Raw genomic sequence first — 15,416 nt, 5'->3', positions numbered from 1 at the left:
AATACAGCATTAATGAATCAGTGGTACAGAAGTGGAGGAAGCAAGAAGAATGAGTTGAATAAAGTTTGATTTATCTGACTGCTTTGTTTCACTTAATGTGTCTTATAATCCCGTGCACCTTATGGTCCAAAAAATACGAATTTGCTTTTTTATTTGGCACACTGCTGTTTAATGTTGCAAAGCACCTCTTTTGAACTTCAGTGGATATTATACATGGTTATGCTCAGGATATGTCAGCCCATTTCTACTGGAAATGCCTTTTGGTTAAACTTTAAGCAAGGAATTTGCATTTGCACTGTTAAATTTTTATATAGCTTTAATGCACATAAAAAACAGCTGCTTGTTGAAGTGAAAATAAATGGATGGGGTTTTTTTGCGCTAGTAAAGTTGTGGAGTTGTATTTTCAGTTATATCGTTATCGCAAATTTTCAAATATATGTCGTGATAAATATTTTTGGCCATATCACCCTGCTCTAGCCGTAAGCCATCAAAGTTATAACAAATAAAGGCTTGGAATATCTCTCTTTGCATGTAATGAGTCTATATAATATATTAGTTTCACCTTTTAAGTTAAATTACTGAAATAAACTTATTTGCCTTAAGCTTGCCATTTGTCATTTGTATGTCTCCTTAGTTATTTTTGCAAGTAAAATGTCATTCTGTTTTTGTCCAATTGATGGTAAATCTAGTTTCTCCAAAAATGCTTTGAGTTCATTTTGATTAGTGGTTATTTGTTAAGTAAAGTAAAGTAAAGGTCTTGGTAATACAGGTTAAACTCCAAAAATTAAATTACCGTCCAAAAGTATTTCTTAAAAATGTCAGATATCTCATTGGATTTGTGTTGAAGTTGATAATGTGTTGTTGTTAATGCTGTAAATTGCCAGTAGTTTTGTGGCTTTTGGTCCTAATTTATCATCATCATCATCATTTTCTTCTAGATATTGTTTTATCTCCCCCTTGACTTCTTTAATTATCTCTGGGTTGTTCAATATTCTGACATCAACCCTCCAAATTGTATTTCTGTTTGCACTTTTCAACCTCAGCTTTAATTACTATGATTTGAATCATCCAATACTCTGATGACGCACTCTCGAATTTTATCCCTATTCTGTCTTTGTGTAAAAAAATAGTCTATTCTAGAATTAACAGAAGGGGTTACTGAGTAGTGGGTGTAATTCTTTTGGAGAGGGTGGCAATTTCTCTGTACATCAATAAATCATTTCTTCCTGTCAGGGCTGACTGAACGGACTCAAGCGCAGACGGAAAGATTAAACTTAACAGTCTTTAATTTTTGGGATGCATGGTGCCAAGATGGTTAGCACTGTTGCCGCACAGCAATTCCTGAGTTCAATTCCACCATCAGTTCTGTGTGGAGTTTGCATGTTCTCCCCGTGTTTGTGTGGGTTCTCTCTGGGTACTCCGGCTTCCTCCCACCGTCCAAAGACATGCAGTTAGTGGGGATAGCTTAATTGGAAACTCTAAATTGCCCATAGGTTTGAGTGCGAATGGTTGTCTGTCTCTCTGTGTTGGCCCTGCGACATAGGAAGCGACATAGGCAGTTTCTTTCCCCTCGCCATCTCCCTCCTAAACAGTTGAACTGTCACACTGCTCCCACTGCCAGACTGCAACTGCACCTTATGTACATTCTGTAGTATTCATTCCACCTCATTTCATTTCTGTCATCCTGTATTCTATATATATAAGTTTAGATTGTGCATGTTTAATGTATATATAGAAATGTGTGTGTGTGTGTGTGTGTGTGTGTGTGTGTGTGTGAGTGATTTACATTGCTGTGCTTGAGAGTCACCATCTACTGGAACCAAATTCCTTGTATGTGTCTGCACATATACATGGCCAATAAACACGATTCTGATTCTGATTCTGATTGGCGACCTGTCCAGGGTGTACCCCACCTCTCGCCCTATGACAGCTGGGATAGGCTCCAGCGCCCCCCGCGACCCTGAAAAGGATAAGCAGATGGATGGAGTCTTTTATTTACAAACACCAAGTGAACTATTTACAAAGTGTTGGTAGTGAATGGGGACTCCGGGGATCCAAGGGTAGGGAGGAAAGGGGGCTCTTCCACACACTCCACTGCTCTGCACTCTTGCTCTGCTCACGTATGCCAACACGCTCCACGCAACACTCGCCACACTGCTCAGGGAAATACTCACACTTGGGAATAAAGGAAATGCCTAAGAGAACAGTCCAGGGAAATCTGTTTACAAACAGATGAAGTAGAATCAACGCTAAGTAACGCTTGAAAAACACAAGAGAAACTCAAAGCCAGGGTTACACTAACGGTCCAGCGACGAGAAGCTCTGAGCCACCACCTTAAGTAGTGGCCAAGAAACTGCTGGATAATGAGCCTCAGGTGTGTAATTGCCTGCAGGTGCGTGGGCCAAAAGTGAGAGCCTGTGGTGAGTTCTGCCCAGGCAGGAGACAGCAGAGGTAAAGCGAGCATGAGCAAAAACAAAGGCAAAAACACATGAAGCCTTACAGAGTCATCACCACATATTTCTAATTAATTTAGTAACAGGTTCCTGTAGCTAGTTGTGTCCATATGACTAATTATTATTACGTTCAGATTCCCCCCACATATACAGATTCCTTCACTTTCCACTGATACAGCGTCAAACAGAGATTTAAAAAATTCCGTCCACTTTCAGGTGGTGCATACACGTTCACCAGTGTAACAATGTTTGGTCCATCAGTCCTTTAACTATGAAGTATCTGCCTTCATTGTGTTTAATTTCCTTTCTACACGCAAAATGAATAGTATTAGGGATTAATATTGCTTCTCCTCTTTTACGTGAATTTCTATGTGAACAATAAAAAGTATTTTTGAAGACAAATCTTTTGGGTTTTTCATCTTCCACAATCAGCAGATGGGTTTCTTGAAGGACGTTCATCTGTGCCTTTTCCTTTTTACGTTTGGTAATTATTCTACATCTTTTCACTGGAATTCCCAGATCATTTACATTAAGGAACATAATTCTAACATCTCCTTTGTTTCATGTTCACAATGGTTAAATGCCACGGTTGGCAGAAGAGCTTTAGGGAGACATATTTAAATAACAAAGAACTGTATTTAGAACTGCTGACATCCACCGAAACAGGTCAGCTACACCTGTCAAGTGCTGGCCCCTTCGTGCTTTGAGCTGGGAAACCTCTAGTAAAGAGGGGACACCACTCTGGTGTTGATTCCCAACCCTTTGTGGGTCCTTCCCCCATCTACATATATAGGTATTTTTGTCACCAACTTAAACTCATAACTCCCTTAAGATATCTCTCTTTTCCTTTGGTATGAGCTTTCTGTGGTGTTTTGCAGCTTAGTCGGACAGAAGTGAGGGACATGGGCAAGACAGCAAGACGCAGAATAAACTTTGCTATACTTTTTTCACGTTTACACAAAACTGAGGAAAATGATGATTGCTTAAATATGTGCAAAAGGAAACTAAAGGTAACTCAGAATGTAGACGTTGGTGGACTGAGAGAACTGGTACTTCTCACTCCAAGGCTGGGATCAGGGGTGGCTGGTAGCCAAAAGCAACCTCAAAAGGGGAAAGATCAGTGGCTGAGGAGGTTAGTGTATTGTGCGGAGGTTCTTATGGTCAGTCAGTACAACAAATGGATGCTTGGCTTCCTCATTAGCAAACACCAAGAATCGCTGAAGCTGCTTTTAGGTGGTGTGAGTGGGCGAATCCGCCATGGTTTTTACTTTTTCCAGATCAGTCTTCACCTGCCCACCCTGAAACACGAAGCCGAAAGATACTGTAGTTACATGAAACTCACATTTTTCTGCTTTTACATACAGTCTGTTCTCAAGGAGCCCATGCAAAACTTGATGCACATGGATGGATGAGTACATTCAGTCATCAATGGGTGGATGACTGAATGTAGCGTAAAGCGCTTTGGGGTCCATAGGGACTAAGTAAAGCGCTATACAAATATAGGCCATTACCATCATTGATAAGTGCCTGCAAGACAGCTGGGGCCTTACTAAGGCTGAACAGCATCACTAAAGACTTGAAGTGACCGAGGCGTGTATTAAACGCCATTTTCCATTCATCCCCCTCACAAATTCGAACCACATGGTAAGCATTTCGTAGGTTCAGTTTAGTGAAGACGGATGCCCCCTGGAGGAGTTTGAAGACAGAATTACTGGGGTGAAGAGGATATTTAATTTTCACTGTGATCTGATTAAGTCCACGGTACTCAGTGCATGGCCTGGGGGTCTTATCTTTCTTGGCCACAAAAAAGAACCCAGCCCTTATGTGGGAGGAGGATGGTCAAATTATCCCAGCGGTGAGGGAATCCCTAATGTATTTCTCCATACACTCCCTCTCAGGGCGGGAGAGATTGTACAATTTGCTGGTAGGTAATAGAGCCCAGGACGAGGTCTTTGCAGCAGTCGTATGGCCTGTGGGGAGGTAGTGAAGGAGCCACCTCCTTGCTGAAGACTGTCATGACCCTAGGAACTTGAGTCAAATCGGGAGAACACGGGGTGACAACTCGGGGAGTCATGTTTACCGTTTACCATCCTAAGATAATCTCCCAGAGTCTGGATGGCCGCACTGGTCTAGATGGCCGCACTGGTCTGGATGGCCGCACTGGTCCTTAAGTATTACAGTTGATTAAAGATGAGCAGCAGGTAAACAGAGTAGGAGAGAAGGATGCTCCAGCTCTGCCCAGGTAAGGCGGGGATAACGACTGCCTTTTACCCACAGATCAAGGCTTCCTATAACACTTTCCCTGGTTTAAGAGTACCAACACAAATATAATAGTACTGTGTGAATATACATATATACTGACACCCACTTACAAACTCAGGTACGTCTCTACTCAAATTAAATATTTCAAACAGTTTGGTAAACTGGAACATATTAAACTAAACTCTTTCAGGGAAAACATTAAAGCTGTTCATTATCTAGACTTTTTCTGACAAGTGCCATTTGTAGTTCAAGTAAATAAAAAGTCATTTGGTTTGTGTTCACCCATTGATGTTAGCCTGGTGTTGGAACTCCAGCAGTCGTCCTCGGGCTCGTGTGCAGTTGCCTAAATCCTGTTATTTCTGCCTGCTTCCCAATTCACGGTTCCGGTGTTCTTCTCCAGCATCTTGATGGGGGCTTGATGAGCACTTGATGAGCAAACATGGAAAAGCAAAACCTAAACTGGAAACTAGGAAGCTAGGGACACAGAATTAATAAACTAGAAAATGGGAAAACAAGGAGCTAGGAGTTACAAGGAGACATGAGGAGCACGGAGATAACACACAAGACATGTGTGTTATCTCTTCTTCAGCTTCCCTTCTGTCAGTTCCACCTGCTCGCCTGACTACCATGGGACTCAGAGCCTTTAGTTGTTCTGCCCCGAGACTTTGGAATGCACTTCCACTTGCTCTACGGACCACACACTGTCTCACCACTTTTAAATCACTACTCAAAACTCATCTGTTTAGAATTTCATACACCTGATCTGTCTTAGGCCATTTTTACCTTGCTCAGTTTTTATATTTGCTTTTATACTTTTATGACTGTTTATGTCTAAATTTTATCTACCATGTTTGCTATATATACATTTTTCTTATGTTTTTATGGTATTGTTTACATGTTACTGTAAGGTGACCTTGAGGGTCTGAAAGGCGCCTATAAATAAAATGTATTATTATTATTATTATTATTATGGAGGTAGTTAATGACACGACAACGGACAAAGGAAAACACAGGGCTTAAATACACAAGGGAGTAATGAGGGAATATGCAACAGGAGGGCGACACATATGAACCTAATCTGATGAAACAAAGGGGAAGCAAAACTGAAAACACTGAACGCAGGACATGAGACTATCAAAGTAAAACAGGAAACATAAGACAGGCACGATGACACAGACTTAACAAGGAGATACGGCTGTGAGAGAGACAAGAGTATCAAACAACGACATGGAGACATGACTGAGTGGGGAGACACAGGAGATACACAAATATCTTATTTGACGTGACACACAGAACAAAACCTGAGATCTAAAAATCACTGAAATATAACCAGAAACTAACTGAAACAAAGAATATTAATAACCAAAAACATAAACACTGAGACACCAGGCTCAGGACCATGACATTTTATCCAACATTCACACCACATTGGTGTGAATGTGCCCCTCCAACAGCCAAATCCATCTGTTCTCTGATTGGATTGTTACATTTGTGAATGACATGACATTGACCAATCAGATGAAAGGAAGAAAAATAGGGTCAAAATTCGTACTTGTAACTTGCAGGGTTTTTTTGGCTTCCAAAAAAGTCCACACACAAATCTTTTTTACACATACAAAACTGATTTACAAGTACAAAATATTTATGACCACATTTTGAGCCCATACTAAAGGCCTCAGACAAGATCTGGGCTGTGTGCCATGTTTGCATTCTCCGCTGGTACAAATAATCCCAGCACAGAAGCACACACACTCCAACACACACACATACAATGTTGGCCAAGGTGTTTACCAAGAGGACAATAATCTACATTGCTGATCACTGACATTTGTTTACTCGCTAATGCTTTGTTTCCACACAAAGTACTTATTGTAACTGACCTCAGAGCCAGCACACGCTGCTCTCCCATCATTTTTCTATCCACAGTGCTCATGTGCAAACCGTGAGAAAAAAGGTGCAGCCCCGTCAGAATATATGCTTGTAAAATGGGTTTCATCTGTTTGAGATGAAATTAGACACACTGCATTACTCACTTACTGCTTCATTTTAATTTATGTCTATTTTTAGATTTGACCATTCAAGCACTATTTACCTTCCTTGTCCTGACAGATTGTTACTGACACACTATTTCTGTCACTGGCCCTCCCCAAACACACACACACACACACACGCACACACCCTCCCCCACCCAAAACACACACACACACACACACACCCACTTACAAACTCAGGTACTCCCCCACCCCAAACACACACCCTCCCCCACCCCACGCATACACACGCACACACACATAAACACACTCTGAAATGTGGTGAGAACACATCTTTTGAGAACCATGGTTCCCGGCTGCTCTTGTCCATCACTGACCAATAAATGTGGTCCAAGCCAATTGTGGCCCTGCCTAATGTAACCTTGGAAAGGCCACAATCTGCCACGGCTGTGGCTCTCTAGCTTCCAGCATGCATTTGCTGCCAGAGATAATCTGGGCCAGTGGACAAGAGGGGATTCCAACTGTCTCTCTCTCTGTCTTGGTTCTCCTCCTCTGCTCGCTCGCTCTCTATGTCTGTCTGTCTCTCTCCCAGTAAACAGATTATTTGAGGTGTTGGTTGGAAGCAGTGCATCGCTTAGGCTTTATTAGCATGAATTTATTCATGCCCTGTGTCTTCCCCGTCCTATTTCTTCTCTCAAATCCTTTTCCTTCCCTCCTCCCTCTTTTCTTTGTGTCCTTTCATCATTTCCTCTATTCACTAATATGTTATTTGTCTTATTTCTTCACATCTTGTCTCTTCTCGGCTCATTCCATCTTGCATCCTCAAGGCATTACAGGACCCACCTTAACTCACTTCATTCCTCTCAGTTTATACCTGCTGCTCATCTCAGCCCTATTTGGAGCTTCTGATTTTCACACTAGATAATCAAATGTTAGAAAAGACTCAAACAATCCCAGTCAGATATATATAAATACCTATAACAAGCCAGGATCAGAGGCAGTGTTTCATCTGAAGGATCGTGGCATATTATGAGAAAAGCAACAGTCTGCACATAGGTCTTGGATTTAACCAGCAGCACTAGCACCCATATCACTGCAGTGATCATCAGGGCTCTGCTCAAAAGACGTTTGTGGTTGCAAATGGCAAAAAACAAACAAACAAAACAGAAAAACACACAATGTAATTAGGCATGTGCTAATAGCTTCAGCTTAAATAATTAATACAGATTCAGTTTTTCAGTTTCAATTTCTATTTTCTCAACTCAACAGAACACATAAAAGCTTTGACAGCTCCTCCTCACCAGGACCCAGAGAGTGGCACTGTTTTTCAACACTATGAAATGTGAAAATGTCCAAGCAGAAAAAATGCAACAATAACTTTCACTCACACTTTGTTCCCCGACAGGTGTTGGACAGTAAGGAAGAGGAGGAATTGACACAAACAGAAGATGAGCAGGAGGGTGCTGATGGTGGCCAGTTTGATGTCATCCCGCTCTACTCAGAGAGGGCTACTGTGTCCAACCTGGGCTCTTCTGGGACTGGGGGGTCCACATCTCTGACCACTGGCCCTGCTAAAGCCATGCTACGCCTGCTTCTTCTCCTGTCATTTTCCCTCAGCTGGCTGTAATACAGAGGATGGAAAGAAATTACATACACACAACTATTTTAGATTCATTGCTGTAAAATTATAATTCCAAAATTGAAAAAATGGACTTTGCCATTTGTCTGTAGAATCCTTCGATCCCCATGCTCTGCCCTCTAACCTAAACATGGCTCTTTTTTCTTTTCGAATGTGACTGAAGGTAAAAGGTCTGACGAGCACAGAAATCCTAGTTGTGGTAGGGTGTTCATATACTGCAGTTACTTAACAAGTATAATAAAGCTGTTCATATCACCAGTCTAGAGAAAAATTGAAAGTCGCTTGTTGTAGTCTCAGCAAATACTTTCTGGCAGCGGTTTTGTGTCATTTTGTACCACCCAATTGTAAAGTTTAGACAATATTTTGAACTGGTATATAAAAGGCATACAGAGTACATACCAAAATGCCTGAAACAAAGTTCTTAGCCCACAATCACCACCCCACCCCCACGTCATGAAATGTAACATTTATGTCCAAATTTTCCCAAGTGCTTTTTTAACAGAGCAATGGATTTTCAACATAGCATTCCCTTACTAGTTTTCTTTAGAAAGTATAACCTATTTCTTTTGCATATAATAACATAGTTACTACAGAAAAAATCAAGTTAATACTGAGGATTATCTGCAAATTTATATGCTGTACTTTAGCAAGAGTTGTCACTAGAGAAATTATGATACCAAAACCAAAAAACAATTCACTTTAGACTGTTGATGCCCATAAAACATGAGATGGATATGCAGAGTTATGAGTCCTTGACAGTGTTGATAACTGGACTGAAAAGTGTAATCAAGAAATTGAAAGAGAGCCACACTGTACAGAATAAGCCTGTCAATTAAGCAAAAGATTTCAAAGACACTAGAAAGAAAACTAGTGAGAGATGCGTCTAAAACTACTTAGCCAGGTCATGAATTGTAGTCTCAAAGTACCACTAGAACACTGCAGAAAAGTGGACTGCAAGGTTACAGGCCAAGAAAAACTTCACTTCTACAGAACAGACAGTTACAAGCAAGACTGACGTATGCTAAAGATCATGCATGCCGGAATTGCGCCCTGAGAGACGCTGCATATGTTTGGGAAAAGAAGGGAGAGGCTTACAACCCAAAGAACAGTCTCTGCAATGAAACACGGTGGTGGGAGTATGATGCTGTAGGAATGCTTCAGTGCTTCTGGATCTGGGGAATTTTGTGAAGGTGGAAATAATTATAAAGAAAGAAGGATTTATGAAGATTCTGAAAGAAAACTTCAAGCAGTCAGCAGTAAAACTGGCCCTGTTACATATTCATCTCATTCTTTCAACAAAACAAAGAACCCAAACTGGCCTGTCCAAAGCCCTGAATTGAATCCCATTAGGGTGGACCTAAGGTCCATACCAGAAGAACATCAAATCTGGAGGACCCCAAGAGATCTGCCAAAGGAGAATGGGTTGGGATTGCTCATGAGATGTTTGTGAGATCAGTTCAAAACTACTACTAAGGAATGATTGCAGGCTGTTATCCAGCAAAAAGGATACATAATTGACTATTAGCATCAGAAGGGTCAATAATTTTGTCCCTGGTAAAAAACAAAGAAACCAAAAAATGTTCAAAAGTGATTTTGTAAAATACTTTTGTTTCTGTGTCTAAAGTAAAATAATGTAAGCATCCAAAATAAATGAGAATGTTTTGAAAAGCTGTGTTAAAAATTCCTTGCTTGATTTAACAGTGCTTGGGAAATACTTTTCACAGGGGGTCTAATAATTCTCCCCTTATGTAAGAAAACTGTTAAAAAATAAATTAAATATGCTACACAAATATTACTCAAATATTTACTTCTAAATTACAGCAGGTCATAAATCAATAAATTTTATTTTTATCATGATAACATAACATCATCACCCTACAATTTAATTTACCACACTTTTTTCCCTTTTAGTCGAGGTTTTTATTGCTATTGCAGCTTATTTGTTTGCCTTTAAGCAGGCAAATTCTGCAAAGACAAATTTAATAAAATGCCCCAGATGTGCTTAATTGATCATTGATCATCTGAACATTACTGTAAGTTTATGCTGTCCTAGTAATCTGCAGCTGTCCTCCACCTTTTGCCACTGACCGTCATGAGCAGCAGTTAGTGCTGTTGCATCACAACAAGAAGGTCCTGGGTTTGAATCCAAACTCTGTGTAACATTTGCACGTTATACCCTTTTTTGTTGTTGTCACTTGTTTTGTTTTTTAACTTTATGAATAATGATTGGTGTCACTGGCTGCGACTTACTTGTCTAAGGGTCATCCTGACAATGACTGAAGGGAAAAGAGGTCTTGATGTACAACTCACAAGTCAAACTTTATCACAGTGATGAATGGAGCCTTCCCAGTCGCTCTGCCGCTGTCTCTGCTTTCCAGCCATAGTGAATGATAAATTACACGCTTGTCTCTCAGTTTAAGTGCCAAGTATGTGATGTGTGTGTTTGTGCATACAAGTGCAGGGATCAAGCAGAGACTGCAAAGAAAATTGTCAAAAATTGTCATTATAATTTGACAATTGCACTGTAACGTTGCCACCCTCATTAGCACAGCCCTGGATGCTTGGACAGACATCCACAGCCCCCCATTTGCACACATGCTGCCTGCCATATATGAAGACCATGCAGCTCTCTCTTGCTTTATTGCTCCATCCCCGTCCCTTTGCCCTGCCACAGGCAGTAATATGAATTAAGCAGTCATAATAAAAACAACACACCAGAAACAATATGATCTCTAAAACAGCAGAACAAATCAAAAAGCTCCCTGGCAGGTTCATGAACACGGACAAAAATGAAGAGAGTGGGAAGGAGAGAAATGTATGTTAGAGAAATAAGGCCGAGTCCCCGTGTGGTCTTTGTGTTTGATGTTTGACTTGTTTTTAGCTGCTGATGATCAGTTTGCAACAACATCTTTTTAACATCTGACAGACTCCTGGGGAGAAGCTGTGTGTGTGTGTGTGTGTGTGTGTGTGTCCTATCACTGCTACCAGGCAGTGATAGCTAAATCACTGGCCCTGGAGCACAAACATGGCAGAGAATTGCCAGCTCTCGATTTTCTGTGTCTTATAAATCTCTTGCTTACACGACTTTTTTCCCCTCTCATTTCCCATTTTTGTGGAACATGTAAAATTAGCTTCCATCTGTGGGGGCGCCACTGATGGGGCAGAGCTAAGAAAGGAGACAGAGGAAGGAGAGAGGGAAAGATGGTTGGGAAGATGGAGACAAGAGGAGAGAAAGAAAAGAGAAGGAAGAAGTAATGAAAGAAACAGTAAGTTTGAAGAAAAGAAAAAACAAAAAAGAACAGAAGTCAGAGAACTAAAGGCGATAAAAAGAAAACAAGAGGAGTGGATGGAAGAGGGAAAAAAGAGATAAAGACAGTCTAAAGGAAGGAAGGAAAAGAGGAAGAGGGAAGGATTAAAAGCAGAAAAGAACACTAAAAGAGAATCACAGAGAAGGAAGAGCAAAGAATAAAGTCCATGAAAGATGCAAGATGAAATTGAAAAGAGAGATGTGGAATCAGGAAGAGGGGAAGGAGAAAGAGAGGGAAAGGAAAAAAGTCAAGTAGGAAAAAAAGCCAAAAGTAGGAAGATAAAAATCAGAAGGATAACCTAGGAGAATAAAGGAAAAATGAGGACAGACAAAAAAAACAAGACGCAACAGGAAATGAAGGGAAAGAGAAAAAAGAAAAGAGCAACTGGAATAAAGCGGGAAAAGAATAAGACAGGAATCAAGAATTATATATAATGAAGTAAACAGGAAAAGGGTAATGCAAGAGCAGAAAACAAGAGCTTTTCTTGTTTTCTTCTTCTGCAGAATGTTAAAGGAAACATAGAGAAGAGGAGGAGGAAGAGGTTTGTTTTGTAAAGTCGCCAAGGAAACAGACTACAAAGAGAATGAATGGTTTAGGGCAGACATAGTGAGAGGTGACAGGTCTGCGGGGTACTGTAACCTCTCTGTTTCCTGAGGCGCTGCTGTTAGATGCAACTGCGAGGAAACACACTCATACACATGTCTTAGACAAAGCATGTGTCACTCAGTGAAATATGATAAGAGACTGAGTAAAGCTCTTATCTTTAAATACTGAGGAGGTCTGCACAGCAACTACTGATGTTCTGTGAGGAAGTAATAAAAACAGCAGTACAGGAGAGTATACCATACACATATACAAGCTTGACAAAGACAATGTGCCACTCATTTTGGACTCACATTTTTGAAGCCTTATTCTTAATGATGTTGGGTTCACATTTTCAGACCTGCAGTTTGGTGGATACTGATAGTAATAAAACATTTACCCCCCAGTCACTGTCTCAGTTATGCATTTTCATTAAGCTTTAACACAGGTTTGCTGTGTCACTGCAGAGTATAAAGACAACTTGGCACGTTGTACCAGAGGTGTGGACTCCAGTCACATGACTTGGACTCGAGTCAGACTCGAGTCATTAATTTTATGACTTTAGACTTGACTTGAAAAAAGGTTGTAAGACTTGTGACTTGACTTTACACCAGTGACTTGGGACTTGAATTGGACTTGAACCTGTTTACTTGAAAAGACTTGATATTTTACCCAAATCTAAAATTTAACATACATATTATATAAAAAGTGCGGACCATTAATTCACTTTATTCATTCATTCATTCTTACCACACTCCGCATGTATGTGAGCGTGGGCTGTAGCACAGCCAATCAAATGAACCAGATTTAAAAAAAAAAAAAAGAACAAAAACGCTCGAGCCAAAAATGCTCCCAAGAGTAATTTCTTTCGGTACACATAAACACGAAGTAGTCAACAAAAACGAAATGCAATATGCAAAACATGCAAGAAGAGAATCACAGAGCGGAGATGGAACAACTTCCAACTTTGTCCGACATTTGAAGTTGCATAAAGAACGGTAGGTGGTGCTTTTTTTTTTTTTTTTTTTTTTGCTCTCGATGAAGTAGCTGACTTAGCTAACTTCATCTTATTAGCAAATGTTCTTCGGCTACGTTGATGATACTGTTTGGCTTTAACAGGTATGATATGTTTGTCATGCTATTTTAAATCCGGTCCTGCAAGCGCATCCAAGAATAACATGCAACTTGTTAGCTCAGAATTGTCGGTGAATGGTGAGCAGGGTCCGTTTCAGAAAGTGGGTTCTGTAGCTGTACTCAGTCTCTCTCCGTCTCTCCCCATCATTAACCCCGTAGATTTAACCCAGTTTAGACTGACAAATATTTATTTTACCATCACATCACAATTCAAAATCACTGTGTTTAATTTGCAATTAGTGTATGGTCGTGTTTAACTTTTGCATGTCTGAGCCAGAAAAAAAAAAATGTTTTGGTTAGAAAATCTGGCCCACCTTAGTGTGTAATTGAGTAGTCCTGCTATACATGGCCTTTTTCTTCTGTCATTTATGTCAATACATCAAATAAAATACTTTGATCTTATATTATTAGCTGTTGTTTATTTGCAAGTTATTCTCAACAGGGATGCTAGACAAAAGCGGCGTTTTCTACAGACAGCCTAGCATACGCTCTCCACTTGCGAGTGAAAAAGAAAAAAAAAACACCCTTCCCTATTGGTGTTAGAGTTTACCATGTCAGCCAATCAAAAAAATGATAAGGCAACATGTGACATTTGGTTGTTTAGGAGAAGGGAAGTTTTAGGAGTGACACCCGCGACGGAAAGCGGGCGGCGAAAGAAAGAGAGAGAGAGAGTTTTCATATGTGAGACATTAGTGACGTTTAGCGTGTTTGGAGGCTATAGTTAGTTTGTTGTGTAGTTATTGTTTTGTATTGTGTGTCGGTTAGACTGCTGAATTTCATATTTGATCTAAAAAAGCCGTCAAAGGCAGATTCCAGTGTAAACGCTGTCTCCACATAGAAAACTGGACTGTTGCACCTCCAGTTGTCAGACCTGCAGGGTTTAGGCCTGTGGTGTTCTCCTCTGTCTTATACTGAACACAAACTACATTTTTTGGACTGGCACAAATAATTTGTGTGCCTTCTTATTTGATGCAGCACACCTGATTGTTCTGTAAATAGATTTAAATGGTTATATAAAAACGCCTGAGGCCTTGGCTGCATTTTTAGGTAAATAGTACCATATAACTTTGTTGTTTGCAAAACTTGTGCATAATTTTTAGAAATGTACAATTTCTATTTGCATTTCAAGTTATGAAAATGATTCGTTAAACATGTAAAAAAAATATAACTTTTTCTACTCGGATTCTGAATTTTTGTCTGAATTTAGATCAACTGTGCTAATATAGTATACCAAAATGAAAAAATAACTCAAATTTCAGATATTTGAGGTTGTGCTGTAAATAATGATACCAAACAAGGCAAGAAAAACATATTTTAAAAAGTGAAATATAGAAGTAAAATCAAAAGTAGTCAAGAACGCCAATTATACCCTGGACCCCAGAGGGTTAAAAAAGACTTGAAAGGACTTGAAATTCAAAGTTTCGGACTTGGGACTTGACTTGAAAGTTGTCTGTCTTGACTTGCGACTTGACTCTGACTTGCTTGACTTTACTTGAGACTTGACTTGTGACTTGAGGATAAAGACTTGGGACTTACTTGAGACTTGCAAAACAATGACTTGGTCCCACCTCTGCGTTGTACCACTGAAATGTTCAAAAGGGAAAAAATTTGTGTGTCCCTTCAAAGTCCCTGAGACTTCTGGTTTATAGAGTAAAACATTTCATTCATCTAGTAATCAAAAGGTTCTGTATGAATATTAAAAAACATAGGTGAGTTGCATGCAGTGTTGGGCAAGTTACTTTGAAAAAGTAATTAATTGTAGTTACTAGTTACTTCTTCAAAAAAGTAACTGAGTTAGTAACTGAGTTACAATATTCTAAAAGTAATTAATTACTTGAAAAGCAACTATTGCGTTACTTTAAAAAAAAACATTTAACCCTCTGGGGTCCAGGGTATAATTGGCCATTTTGACTACTTTTGATTTTCCCTCCACATTTCACCTTTAAAAACTATTTACTTTGCCTTGTTTGGTATCATTATTTTCAGCACAACCTCACGTGTCTGAATTTACAGTTATGTTTTCATTTTGAGATACTGTATTAACACA

The 15,416-nt window shown here is 39.8% G+C and overlaps 1 protein-coding gene across 1 annotated transcript in view; it reads left to right on the top strand.

Moving 5' to 3' along the window:
* LOC116317986 (GDNF family receptor alpha-1-like) overlaps positions 1-12,634 on the top strand; it is a 93,389-nt gene extending 80,755 nt beyond the window's left edge. Inside the window, exon 8 of the mRNA XM_039622107.1 lies at positions 8,112-12,634. Within this exon, the coding sequence (XP_039478041.1) occupies positions 8,112-8,333 (222 nt within the window). The 3' untranslated portion in view covers positions 8,334-12,634. The remainder of the gene's footprint in view (positions 1-8,111) is intronic.
* Positions 12,635-15,416: the final 2,782 nt, after the last annotated feature.

The sequence above is a fragment of the Oreochromis aureus genome, linkage group 2, assembly GCF_013358895.1.
Source record: "Oreochromis aureus strain Israel breed Guangdong linkage group 2, ZZ_aureus, whole genome shotgun sequence".
In the NCBI taxonomy this organism is placed as follows: Eukaryota; Metazoa; Chordata; class Actinopteri; order Cichliformes; family Cichlidae; genus Oreochromis; species Oreochromis aureus.
This window is presented reverse-complemented; position numbering and strand designations above follow the sequence as displayed.